General features: G+C 41.8%; 1 protein-coding gene across 2 annotated transcripts in view; it reads right to left on the bottom strand.

Moving 5' to 3' along the window:
- VEPH1 (ventricular zone expressed PH domain containing 1) overlaps window positions 1-14,601 on the bottom strand; it is a 243,943-nt gene that overhangs the window by 161,281 nt on the left and 68,061 nt on the right. For both annotated transcript variants that reach the window (XM_046003913.1, XM_046003914.1), the window contains exon 6: window positions 524-733. In XM_046003913.1, the coding sequence (XP_045859869.1) occupies window positions 524-733 (210 nt within the window). The remainder of the gene's footprint in view (window positions 1-523; window positions 734-14,601) is intronic.

Genomic DNA, 14,601 nt, shown 5'->3' with positions numbered 1-14,601 from the left:
AAAAGATTCTATTATGCAAATATTTAGGCTAGGCATTTTAAACATGCACAAACATTTATTTCACTCTTCCAAGTAACATCATCCAGAGGGCTCAAAAGATACTGAATTCAGGCATTTATTGACAGTATAGCTATGGGATCTTATTAATAGGTATGTCTGAGACCTAACCTTATGCTTCCTGATGGTTTTCTCATTGAGCAAAACTGCAACCAGAAATAAGACACAACCCTTTTATTGGTTATTGTTATTACAAAGTGGTCTTGAGTCTGTCCTAGCGCTTTCCCCATTTTAATCCTTCCCCTTCCCTAGGTGACACTCCAGCAATGAGATCCTTACTTCCTGAACCTTCCACCTAGCCCTGCTATAATGCGCCCTTGATCCAAAGACCACTCTCCATGCAAAAGGTTTTAAAAGAGAAATGGGAACTCTGAGAAGTTCCAGGACAAATTTGGAGCTCCAACAGCCCCAACGGATGAAGCGGCAATGGAATTTAGGGAAACAGAGAGAAAAAACCCAAACTTACTTCATCCACATGCCCCACAGCTCCATAGAGTCTCGCCATTTGTCCGAGGAGGTAGGGGAATCTCTCACCAATCTCTTTCAGTATTGGAAGAAAACCATTCAAAGCCACAGGTTCGTAGCCTGCTATCTCTATGAGGATGTTTAGGATGACATCATTATGGGTCGAATCTTTCAAATGCCCGATTAGGAAAGGAATGCATTTCTTAGCCACCTACAAAAAGGAAAGAGAGGAGAAGAGAAACAAGGAAGAAAATTAATTAAATCAGAATCAATCTAATATTTTTTGCATGAAATCTAAAGTCAACACATTCTGGGATTATTGCCCTCATTGCAACTCAAACATATCCCCCACATCTGGAATTTAAAATTTATGATAAAGTTTCAGAGGATTCAGTTTCTTTTCATCTGTGCTGTGCTATTGGAGAGTAAAGTTTACAAAAATGTTTAGATACTGCTATTCAATAAATCAAGTTTTGATGTGTTATGTCCTCACCAGGAATATTACATTTCCTCCAACCCACCATGAGAGCTATAATTTAAAGGACAATATGGTATAAGTATGTCAAAGATCCTTGATGACTTTACTGAACATCTTCAAGTTGGAGAAGTATGCCTTGGAAATATTTAATAATAAAAATAAGGAAGAAGGAAAGAGCTTTAACATTTTCTTCAATTTTCCATTTTGATCACAAAAATGTACTAAGATAAAAAAGATTACCAAGGTAAAATAATTTCTACCATATTCCTGATACCCTAATGTTGCTTTCTTGACTTGGAATGCTTTTGTGAATATAAAAATGCAATAACTCATATTAAAGAAAATGTGACTTTTTGTGGAATAAAGTCACTATGTTAATACACAGACACATGCATGCTAACAATTCGATGAATTGTTTTGTCTGTTAGAATAAACAATTAGAAAGGATAACCTGTGGAAAACTGAACAACAAAGTAAAAGCAATTTGCCCATCCCTATTTCTACTATGTTGATTTCGTTTGATGTTGGTTTGCTCTTTTGATTTGTTACTTTTTTTTTTTTGGTAAGGTCAACTTGAAATGTAGCTTCCAGTATTAAAACAGACTCTGATACTCAGCTTGGCCTGCTAAATTTATAATTCACCTCCTGCCAAAAACATACTTCCCCCACATCCCTCTCTAGCTAGCTCTAAGTATCTCTTTTCTCCATAAATGGCACCATTATCTGTGGCTACTCAAGTCAGAAATTTGGGAGTCACTTTTGACAGCTGTTTCTCCCTCATCAGAGCCTCATCCAAGCAACCACCAAGTGGTTCATTCCACCTCCCAGGTATCTCACAGATCTCTCCACTTCCCTTCATTTTCATTCATCTCCCCACTCACTCATTCACAAATATTTATTGAATCCTCCCTATTTACAAGGTAGTGTTCTAGGTGCCAGTGTTACGGCTGCTAATAAGTCTGACTTTGTGGAATACTTCACTGTCTAGTAAAGAAGACATTCCGTAAAACAAATAATTACAAAGGAAATGCATAATCATAAATTCTAATTAAGTGCCATACAGGAAAAATTCAAGGTGCTGTGAGACCTGTGAGACATGTCCTGGGGACCTCATTCAGGCTGGGGTCAGGGAAGTACTGCCAGCAGGTACCTCTAAGCTGAAACCACTGATCCATCCCCTTATCCTGAACCTGCATTATTCCAACAACTTTCTAACTATTCTCTCTGTCTTCAGTCTCATCCACTCAATTCCTTTTCTGCTTTGTGACCACAATGGTAACCCTTCTTCTGCTTAACAAACTTCACTAATTTGACATTGCTCTCCAGATAGAGATTTAACATATCTTTTCTGAACTGATGACAATCTATCCTTCTAGACTTATCTTACCTATTCTACCCTCTTCCATCTAGACCCTATCACATATCATACTTTAACCATGTTGATATTTTAAAAATTTTTTCTTGATCTGCTAAGTTTTCTCTTGTATCTAGTATTTAACTCATGTGATCGACTCTGCCTATAATTCTTATTATTCTATTTTGCTTGATACTCCTCATTCTTGAGACCATGGATTAGCTGCTGTTTCCTTTAAAAGCCTTCCTCCACTTCCTTCTCTTCCCATTCAGTCCAGTGTCTTGGCTGAGGCCACTATCATATCCTAAATGGCTCCCAACAAACCCTTCTCATGCTTTCTTCATATTGCTGCTCTAGATGTCTGCTTTGCAGGCTGGATTAAAAACTCCACAAGGTCAAGACTCAATTCTAATTTGTACTCCATTGCACACCCAAAGCCTAGCACAAAGCCTGGCCATAAAATGAGTCGATAAATATTTGAGGCACAAATCAAAGGAAGACAAGTCTAAATGATTTTATAGGGTAGCATTTGAATAACCTCCACACTCTACCCCACAGCGTTGAACAGTTGCACATACTGTTTAACATACATGTTATCACATGTCATATACAACATAACTAATAGGGACATAAAAGAGACATTTTGAGATGACTAAAATTATCCTACGTACAAATTTAAATTTGATACTCATAGCCAGTACTTGCTAAGTAAGGGCCAGGCCTAGTTTCTGGTATATGGCACATAGGAACGTACAGTTCCATAAATGCTGCCTGTGCATTTGGAAGCGGTTATATGTCCTTCAGGAGAAACCACAAGAGATCCCTGGCACATGAGGCAGAAGTGTCAGCCAGCTGCTCTGGGTCAGGGCACCATACTTAACCCGAGTCTTTTAGGAATGGAAAATGCTTACACACTTCCTGCCCCATTCTATAAAATTCCATTTCCTAGTCCTTACACTTCATGTCCTATTCCTGGAACATGAAGGTCTCTGTGACACATGCTTCTAGCCATGCCAATTTTATTTAAACTCTAGCCATACATCCCAAGCCTTGCAAGAAAATACTGTTTTCATTTTCCCATAAAGAAAAAAAAAAAAACAAAAGGAAAAACAAGCAAGCAAGCAAGCTAGCTAGCTGGCTTATGGTGAATATATACGTTTAGGCAGAGTTGAACCCATAGAAGCAAAGAGAAGAGAAGCCTTGAATAGCATAAACAAAGTAATTTTACCAGTTAAACAAAAGTTGATTATTTTGCCATTTCCTGATAGCCCAAAGCTTATTATGATGGTGATAGAAAGGATAGATATTTCTTGAAGTTTATCACACATATGAAAAGCAAGTGGTACTTCAGGCTTTAGATAGATAATTCTTGGATAAGAAGGAATTTTATTTTCTAAACACAGGGCATTTCCTTAGGCTGCTTTCTTTCATGCTGCTTCATTTGGGGCTGCTTCATGTCTCAGAGAAAACTTTGTCATGACTGAGAGCAGAGTAGCCACTAAGACAGCATCAGTGGCTGGAGGAGAGCAAGCCGACATGGCCTTTGTTCAGGCCATAAACCTCATGGCACAGACCTCTGAAAGAGATTCTCAACTGACCTCCTGGCCTCAAATCTCTCTTCCTTCTATTCTGTTGTCATTGTCCTAAAACCCCATTAGAATCATGTCAAGACTTCAGAGATTTCTCATGGCATACAGGTGGAATTCCCAATGCCATGGCATTCACTGATGGGCATATCTACTGCCTCTTCCACCATGAACTCTGACCCAGAGACATGCCACTGATCACCCACAGCTGGCCCGAACACAGAGAGAACACTTACGGTTTCAAAGCCCATCTCAAATGGCTCTACTTATGGGAAACATTCCCCAGAGCCCACTCGAACACATGCAGGACCAGGGGTTAGAGGACAAATAAAGGTCGTCATACCACACACTCAAATACTCAGCAGCTACTCCTCCACCTGACACATATACCTTTATAACAATCTAAGAGGCCTGATTTGAATTTGGAAGTTTTGGCCTGGGTATAGGGACCAGAGAGAAATGACCCCTAGACCACCCTTCTTGTCCCTCTTTTCTCCTTCTCCCCCAGCTTTGCCCTGCAAGGAGTCTTGTATGCATGTATGTGAATACCCCAGCCCACATATGCAAGCTCATCTGGAACACGCCTCAGGCCTGTGGGGTCACACCGTCAGCACGGCTCCTTGGGAGAACAGATCCAGGGACCAGGCCTGCTGAATCCCTGGAAGCAGGAAGGAGATGATACATAGGAAAAGATTTCCAAGGTCCCAGTTACCTGCACTACATTTAATAGGCGACAGAATACATGGAAATTGGGAGAACATGCAGATGAGGCTCAGATCAGGACCTTCTAAAGTAAGTACTTTTAAAGATAGGCACCTATCTCTGACTTGTGCACTCCTTCCAGGGCAGACTTAATCACTGTCTTTTTTGTGCTCCCAGAGCAGTCTGCTGACAGATTTAGCATCTTGTCATTGACCTCAAGTTTTGCCGTTGCATCTCATCAACCCAGGCCATGGGGACCTTGAGGGTAGGACCATCTGAACACATAGCACCATAACTTAATTGGCAACAAATGACTCTTCAATTCTTATGCATAGAATAAAAGGTAGAGCTATTGTTTGTGTGTACATGTGTGTACATGTGTGATTATGTACTCCCTCTTAAATTGGTCCTCAGGCTCAATTTTATCTTCTAATTAATTTGGCCAGCATTAACAATCTATTAATCTCCTAAACTCTGTAATAACTGTCACTCCTCCTTTGCTAATCACTCTTACCATACTGACAAAATATATATTCTTAAAATGATTGTTCTGCTCCAAAGACTGTTGTAGAACAGACTATATATTCCATCACTCCATATTCTTAATGTTCTGCAAATAGCTTCTTATTTTAAATAAATACCAAAAGTGACCTCTGAGTATCGTCAGCCAGATGATGCTGGGGTAGGTGCTGCAGGATTAGGTACGTGAATAGGAATGCTCAAAGTTGTTGAGGGAAAGTCCAAGAAAATGACTCTCTCCTCTAGGAGCCAGACCACAAAAGCAGTTCCTCTGGGTTTGGACATTAATCAACAGAGGGCTGACATTGCTATTTTCTGCCACTCATCTCTGTGTGGTTGGGGCTAGAGGCCCAAATCCTGGGGATAATAACAGATGGGCTCTTATGTGTTACTAAATTCTCTTTCTTTTGTTGGCTAGATTACAGCATGGCTTATGTCAGCCAAGAAAACAGACTTAGCCCCAAAAGGCCATTTGGAAAACTGACCACCCAGCCTTTTCCTACAAATGGACCCTGAGGATTCTCTGGAGGTTCCAGCCTGAATTACCAGCCAGGAACTCCCTCCTTCCAGCTACAAAGGATAGTTTCCTGAAAGAGGGATACCCAGAGGGCAGCAATGGAGGAAGGGAACCCACTCGCCTGGCTGACCACAACACCCACCCCCACCCCTGACCAGCTTCTTTTTTGCCCACTGTCTAATTAAGGAATGTGAGAGAGAGAAGGTGACTCTGGCACTTCTCTGGCTCACTGCCTGCACACCTCAGTAATCAAGTATGAGCTCCCAAAGAGCTGTGTGATAAGCCATAGGAAGCTGGTGGGGGCTGCTTTAACATGAAGGGGAATGCTGATGGGAAACAAAGGTTTGGGTCTTTCCCCTGCTCTAACTTCTTCCCCCATTAGGGCCCTGGCACAGGTAGGGTCCATTCACATCGCTGTGAATTTCCTAAACCCTTGTTTCTTCATTCTGGGATTCACACTCAGCACTCACAATGCCTAGGGGACTCCGCTTTCACTCTCTCCTCCTCCTCATTCAGTCTTCCTTATTCCTTCTTCTCCTATCTAGCTCACCTTTCTGACTGCTATTGTCTACTGTGCCCTCTGGAATTCCCATCTGCTTCATAAGACACAGCCTGACAACCTTTTTCCAGGGTGTTGAGGCCAAAAGATCTCAACAGCTAGAATTAGACTGGGTTTACAATGTACCCCAGCCTTAAATCTATGGCTTTAGGAAAGTTACCTAACCAGTGACAGCCACAGATCTTCTGTAAGAGGCAGTCTTAGGGAGGACAATATGACTGTAATGAACAGTGGGAGAAACAGACACTGCCCATATGAAAACTGGAGGAGCTGGTAAAGAAGAGATTGTGAAAACCCACTTCACTGTCACTCCTTTCTACCACCACAGTTGTTAACCTCTCCAAACTTTGACTTCTCTGTTGACCAAAGGAAAAGTTGTTGTGGCAAATAAGTGAGATAAAGTTGTAAAACACCTACACAGTGTCCAGAACTTGCCATTAGTTTAACAACTATTAGTGCCCCTTGTTTACCCTCCTCTGCTTCCTGTAACCAGCTGGGAACCCTACAGGAACACCATGAGAGGTTCCAGACCACCACAATAGAGTGAAAGGCCCAATAAAGGGATTCAAATGAATTTTTTTGCTTTCCCAGCACATATAAAATTTATGTTTATACTCTACTGTAGTCTATTAAGTGTGCAATAGCATTATGTCTAAAAAAAGTATATACCTTAGTTAATACATTGCTTAAAAATGCTAACCATCAACTGAGCTTTCGGCGAATTGTAATCTTTCTGCTGGCAGAGGGTCTTGTCTTTATGTTGATGGCTGCTGACTGATCAGCGTGATGGCTGCTGAAGGCTGGGGTCCTGTGTCAATTTCTTAAAATAAGACAGCAATGAAATTCACCACATCGACTGACTCTTCCTTTCACAAATGATTCCTCTACAGCATGAAATTTTATTTGATAGCATTTTACCCACAGTAGAACTGCTTTCAAAACTGGAGTCAATCCTCTCAAATCATGCTGCTGCTTTATCAACCAAGTGTATGTAAGATCCTAAATCCTTTGTTGTCATTTCAACAGTCTCCACAGCGGCTTCACTGGGAGTGGATTCCAGCTCAAGAAACCACTTCCTTTGCTCCTCCAAAAGAAGCATGTCTTCATATCTTAAAAAATTTTATCATGAAATTGTAGCAATTCAGTCTCATCTTCAGGTTCCTGTTTAATTCTAGTTCTCATGCTATTTTTGCCATATCTGCAGTTACTTCCTCCAGGAAAGTCATGAATCCCTCAAAGTCATATATGAAGGTTGGAATCAACTTCTTCCAAACTCCTGTTCATGTTAATATTTTGACCTCCTTTCATGATCTATGAATGTTCTTACTGATGTCTACAATGGTGACTCCTTTCCGGAAGGTTTTCGGTTTACTTTGCCCAGATCCATCAGAGGAATCACTATGTATGGCAGCTACAGTCTTATGAAGTGTATTTCTTAAGTAGTAGTACTTCAAAGTTCAAATCCACTCATTGATCCACTCATGTTAGCAGGCATGAAAACATTGATTTCATAGTACATGTCCATCAGGGCTCTTGGGTGACCACGTGAATGGTCAATGAGCCATCATATTTTGAAAGGAATCTCTCTCTTTCTCTTCCTTTTTCTGAGCTGTAAGTCTCAACAGTGGGCTTAAAATATTTAGTAAACCATGTTGTAAACAGATGTGCTGTCAACCAGGCTTTGTTGTTCCATTTCTAGAGCACAGGCAGAGTGGAGTTAGCATCATTCTTAAGGGCTCTAGAATTTTCAAAACGGTCAGTAAGCATTGGCTTTAACTTGAAGTCACCAACTGCAGCAACCCCTAACAAAAGAGAAGCCTGTCCTTTGAAGTCTTAAAGCCAAGGATTGATTTCTCCTCTCTAGCAATGAAATTCCTAGACAGCTACTTCTTCTAAGAGAAGGCTGTTTTATTAACACTGAAAAATCTGTTGTTTAGTGCAGCCACCTTCATGAATTTTCTTAGCTCGATCATCTGCATGGCTTGTTACAGCTCCAACATCAAACTTCACTTCCGCAGGTTCCTCGCCTCTCTCCACTTTCGCAGAACTGATCTGCATTAGGCTTTGTCTTAAGAAAACGTCATGGCTGCAATAAACAGTGGGGTACAGATGGCTCTTCTTTTCACTACATCTGTATCTTTGGGGTAAATACCCAGCAGTGCAATTGCAGGGTCCTAGGGAAGCTCTATTCTTAATTTCTTGAGGAAATCTCCACACTGTTCTCCACAGTGGCTGCACCAACTTGCATTCCCACCAACAGTGTAAGAGGGTTCCCCTTTCTTCACATCCTCTCCAACACACGTTGTTTCCTGTCTTGCTAATTTTGGCCATTCTAACTGGTGTCAGGTGGTATCTCAATGTGGTTTTAATTTGAATCTCCCTGATGGCTAGTGATGATGAACATTTTTTTCAGGTGTCTGATAGCCATTTGTGTCTTCATTAGAGAAGTGTCTGTTCATATCTTCTGCCCATTTTTTGATATGATTATCTGTTTTGTGTGTGTTGAGTTTGAGGAGTTCTTTATAGATCCTGGATATAAAACTTGTGTCTGTACTGTCATTTGCAAATATCTTATCCCATTCCATGGGTTGTCTCTTTGTTTTGTTGACTGTTTCCTTTGCTGTGCAGAAGCTTTTGACCTTGATGAAGTCCCAAAAGTTCATTTTCGCTTTTGTTTCCTTTGCCTTTGGAGACATATCTTGAAAGAAGTTGGTGTGGCTGATATCAAAGAGGTTACTGCCTATGTTCTCCTCTAGTATTCTGATGGATTCCTGTCTCACGTTGAGGTCTTTTATCCATTTCAAGTTTATCTTTGTGTATGGTGTAAGAGAATGGTCGAGTTTCATTCTTCTACATATCGCTGTCCAGTTTTCCCAGCACCATTTATTGAAGAGACTGTCTTTTTTCCATTGTATATTTTTTCCTGTTTTGCAATTGCACTGCTGGGTATTTACCCCAAAGATACAGATGTAGTGAAAAGAAGAGCCATCTGTACCCCAATGTTTATTGCAGCAATGGCCACGGTCGCCAAACTGTGGAAAGAACCAAGATGCCCTTCAACGGATGAATGGATAAGGAAGATGTGGTGCATATACACGATGAAGTATTATGCCTCCATCAGAAAGGATGAATACCCAACTTTTGTAGCAACATGGACGGGACTGGAAGAGATTATGCTGAGCGAAATAAGTCAAGCAGAGAGAGTCAAGTATCATATGGTCTCACTTATTTGTGGAGCATAACAAAGAACACGGTGGACATGGGGAAATAGAGAGGAGGGATTGTTGAGGGAAACTGGAAGGGGAGATGAACCATGAGAGACTATGGACTCTGAAAAACAACCAGAGGGTTTTGAAGGGGCGGGGGGGGGGGGGTGTGTGGGAGGTTGAGGAACCAGGTGGTGGGTAATAGGGAGGGCACGTACTGCATGGAGCACTGGGTGTGGTGCAAAAACAATGAACACTGTTATGCTGAAAATAAACAAAAAAAAAAAAAAAAAAAGGAAGTTAGAACAAGGGAAAAAAAAAAAGAAAAAGAAAACGTCATGGCTGGTCTCAGCTTTTATCCAGACCACTCACACTTTCTCCACAGCAAAAAGAAGTCTGTTTTGTTTTCTTATCACTCATGCATTCAAAGGAGTAGCACTTTTAATTTTCTTCAGGAACTTTTCCTTTACATTTACAACTTAGCCAAGAGATCGATATTTGGCACAAGAGGCCCAGCTTTTGACCTATGTCAGGTTTTGGCATACCTTCCTCATTAAGCTAATTCATGCCTAGTTTTTTATTTAAAGTGAGAGAGCTGCTACTCCTCCTTTCACCTGAACGCTTAGAGGCTTTTCTAGGGTTCTTAGGTGGCCTAATTTCAATTGTGTTGTGTCTCAGGGCATGGGGGAGCCCTGGGATAGGGAGATACATGGGGAATGGAGGGTTAATGGGACAGTCAAAACACACATATTTATCTGTGAAGTTTGCATCCCTATGGGTGTAGTTTGGGGTACCCCAAAACAATTACAATAATATCATTAAAGATCACTGATCACAGATCACCATAACAAATATAATAATAATGAAGATGTTTGACTCATTCCAAGAATTATGAAAATGTGACACAGAGACTCAAAGTAAACAAGCGCTATTGGAAAAATTGTAACCACAGCCTTGCTTGATGCAGGATGGCCACAAAACTTTAATTTGTAAAAAATACAATAGCTGCAAAGTACAGTGAATTGAACTTGGTTATTTCTCCAGACAAGGAGAGAGAAGGAGGTTGGGGATGAGAGTCCTAGATCTGTCACTTACTTCTTACTACCTATGTGATGGGGGCAAGTTAACCTCCCAGAACATCCATTTTGACTGGTGTAGAATAGAGAAAAAAATAACATATCATAGGGGCACCTGGGTGGCTCAGTTGGTTGGGCGACTGCCTTCAGCTCAGGTCATGATCCTGGAGTCCCCGGATCGAGTCCTGCATCTGGCTCCCTGCTTGGCGGGGAGTCTGCTTCTCCCACTGACCTTTCTCCACTCATTCTCATTCTCTCTCTCTCTCTCTCTCTCATTCTCTCTATCTCTCTCAAATAAATAAATATCTTTAAAAAAATAAAAAAAAACACATCATAGAGTTATTGGTAGGAGTAAATTAAATTGGTAGGATTAGGGGTGTCTGGTTGTGAGTGTCTGCCTTTGGCTCAGGTCATGATCCCAGCATCCTGGTATCGAGCCCTGTATTGGGCTACCTGCTTAGAGAAAAGCCTGCTTCTCCCTCTCCCACTGTCCCGCATTTGTATTCCCTCTCTTGCTATCTCTCTCTGTCACAAATAAATAATAATATCTTAAAATTAAAATAAATAAATAAATTGGTAGGATTAGATGATTGGTAGGATTAGATGCTAAAAAAAAGTCCTTTATGAATGATAAGGTCCTCTGCAAATTTAGGCACTAATACTAACTCATCTGTGTTAAGAAATATTCATGAAGTGACTTCTGTGTGCCAGGTACTATGCAAGGCCTCAGGCACATAGTGGTGAACAAAGTGGTCTTCATGTCTCCAGCATTTGCATCACAGCCAAGATGGCCTAGAGAGAGTCCAGTAGAGACAGATTCATTACAGTGTGAAATTTGCTACAGCAGAGATGTGGGGAAGGAAGGAGTCAGAGGATTCCTGGCAAGAACTGACATAGAAGTGCTTGTCTAAGGACTAGGAATAGTCAGCCCAGAAAGAGTGGTAGTGGTGAGGAGGTAAGAACATTCCAGAAGAACACAGCATGTATATAAAAACTCAGTGCACTGAGAGGAGAGTGTCCAACCATGGGTGTTTAGGATCCCGTAATTGTTCAAGGTGCTGGGAGTTATAGAGGCCCCATCAGAACAGACTGTGGTCAGGGGTCTGATTATAAATGCCTTTTTCTGTGTCTCAGCTAGAGAGGAGCTATAACCAGATGTCTGATGAGACCTCTTTGAATTTCACCCATGGTGCCACCATTACTCTTGAATCCCATCATTTTAGGTTGGAAGACCCCAAGTCTTTTCCCTTCCCCTTCCCCTTCCTATAAGTGAGCCTCCTGCTGGTTTCATCTACGTTTATGTACAGCCTTTAGCCCATGGGAGATAAATTGAATTAAGTGACTCTCCCTAGATCCCCTTAGAATTTTTATTGACCCTGCCTTTCCAAAAACTATGTTTTGCTCTTGCTTGCAGGCTGCAAATAAAATGGCATGCCAGCTGGCTCCTTTATGAAACCAAGTTTGGTGTTTCGGTCATCCCTCCCTATTCCCCCATATCATCTGGTCCCCAGATTCTGTCTGTGGTAGGCAGAATAATGACTCCCCAAAGATGTATATACACCCTAATCCCCAGAACCTGTGATGATGTTGCCTTGTGCAGCAAAAGGGACTTTGCAGGTATAATTAAGTTCAAGGTCTTGAGATGGAGAGCTAATCATGGATCATCTGGGTGGCACCAACAAGAGCCCTTAGAAGAGGGAGAAAAGAGGCTCAGAGTCAGAGAAGGAGATGTTATGAGAAAAGCAGAGGTGAGAGGGAGGCAGAACAGGAGCTGAGAAGTGCGGGCAGCCTCCAGAAGCTGGAAAAAGGCAAAGAAACAGATTTTTCCCCTTGTGCCTCCAGAAGGAGTGCAACGCTGCTGACCCATTTGGGACTTCTGATCTCAAGAACTGGAGGATAATAAATGTGTGCTGTCTTAAATCAAGTTTGTGGTCATTTGTTTCAGCAGGGCTGGGAAACAAATACCCCACCCATTCTGCTCCCTTCACTCCAAGCCTCCACTTAGGTGATCTAGTGGATCCCTCAACTCTATTCCTTGCCCAAACTCTACTACAGTTTTGCTCCAACTTTCTGTCCTTAATTCTTTCCCAAACTGACTCCTCCACTTACACTCTGGTATTCATTCTTCAACTTCCTCTAGCCCCTGATTCTAGCTAGTACTTTGTTCCACATCTGCAGTCTCTTCATTGTGACTGGTTTTATTTTAGCTCTCCTTATTTCTCTAAACTTCTGCACTCGTGCAGTCAGTTCCTAACCTTACCTCCACACACAGTCCATAACAGAGGGCCACCACTCCCCACCCTACCCACATAGGCAGTGCCCTGCAGAGTCCCTGGTTGTCAAAGCTAAGTTCAGTTCCTGTCTCCGAGGTCCTTTACTTCTCCAGATCTCGATCCTGTTGAGTTACTTTTCACCCTTCGGAACCTTAACATCTTTTCCTGGTTCTCCATGGTCTCCAGGCTCTTTGGTCTCTTCTGGTCATTTATTCCTCCCTGAAATCAGCAACTTTTTATTTAAATCCTACTGTGTGTGCAGGAATATGTTAGGGAATGCATGTGAATATGCAGACACGGGTCCTATGTCCCTCAAAGAGTTTAGAGCGCACTAGGAAAGACAGTCATGCAAAAGTAATGACAATATATTGCTCTAAGCGCAAAAGCAAAAATGCGCACCGGGTAACATAGATGTCCCAGTCCTCTGCCCAACCTCCTACCTAGCTACTCAAAGCATGGTCTGAAGCAGAGGGAAAAGCATCACCTGAGAATCTGGAAAAAGGCGGAATCCAGGGCCCCTTCCCAAATCTACCCTTGTCTCCACCTCCTCAAGGCCCTTTGCCCCTCTGCTCCACCTGGACCAAAACTTCCCATTCTTCAAGGTCTAGTCCTGAGGCCCTTCCCACTGTGAATCTTCATGTTACCTATTTCTCCCTAAGACAGAATTTATTGCCCCTCTTTCTGTTTGTACCATCTGTAGAACATTTATCACCCTGTTTTGTTCTGTTTCATTTCATGAATGTTTACTGAGTGCTTTTGGGTACTATGCCAAGGTCTGGGATACAGAAGAAAAGAAGAAATGATTCCTTACCACCAGGTATTGGCAGCCTACTGTGGTTAATTACACATATGACCATTTTGCCTGCTTTTCTTTGAACAGTTTGAATGTTGACTTCAAATGTTCCAGTATTCACCTTAATGTTCACTCAGGAAATGAAACAGAGTTGCAACCATGATTGAGAAAACCTTGGGCTGACCTTCAATCTTCACTTGAGCACATGTTTGCGTACTTTCTGTAATCCGTTTCTAATTCCCCTTCCTAGCAGTCTTTAGTCTCTATCTGAGTATCACTGGGGGTCAGCAGAAGCGCCAGGGGTACAGTGTGTGTCCTAAACAGAGAATACCAGGACTCTTGTTTGGATATTGGTGGTGGGGGGAAGATAGAAGAAGCATGGTTCCTCGAGAGCCCCTTGGACCTGTATGGAGCCCACAAGGAGAAAGCCTGCTGAAAATGGAACCCAAAATCAGAAATCAAATCTGAGAAAGAGAGAATAGGAAAACTGTTCTGTTTGAATTATTTGAGCTCCTGGATCAACCACCTCATCAGAAGGCATTCTACCCCATCTAATTAGCTAATAAATTCCTTTTATTATTTAAATCAACATGGGTTGGGTGTTCTGTGACTGCTAATCACAATCATCCTAATTATTTCAATCTTTTATTTGATTCTAAAAAATCAGCAACTAACTTGCTACCTAGAAAACAAGGCTCTGCTGTCACTCCAGGCTGATTTCCCCATGCACAGGGCATTTCCTTGGCCTTTTCTGAGAAACCAGATTCCTGGACTGCATGGCCACACTCAACTTCAATTCAAGCTTTTCTGCCATAGTGACAGGTTTCACCTTTGTTCTGTTTTTAGTACTGTGCCTGTTATGGTTAATTTTATGTGTCTACTTCACTGGGTCATGGAGTGCCCACATGCCTGCTTGAACATTATTCTGTGTGTGTTTGTTGAGGGTGTTTCCAGATGAGACTGGCATTTAAATTGGTAGAATGAGTAAAGCAGATTGCCCTTCCCAATATGGGTGG

Source organism: Meles meles, chromosome 4 (assembly GCF_922984935.1).
Source record: "Meles meles chromosome 4, mMelMel3.1 paternal haplotype, whole genome shotgun sequence".
Classification (NCBI taxonomy): Eukaryota; Metazoa; Chordata; class Mammalia; order Carnivora; family Mustelidae; genus Meles; species Meles meles.
Note: the sequence above shows the minus strand (reverse complement) of the source record. Positions and strands in the feature narration are given on the sequence as shown.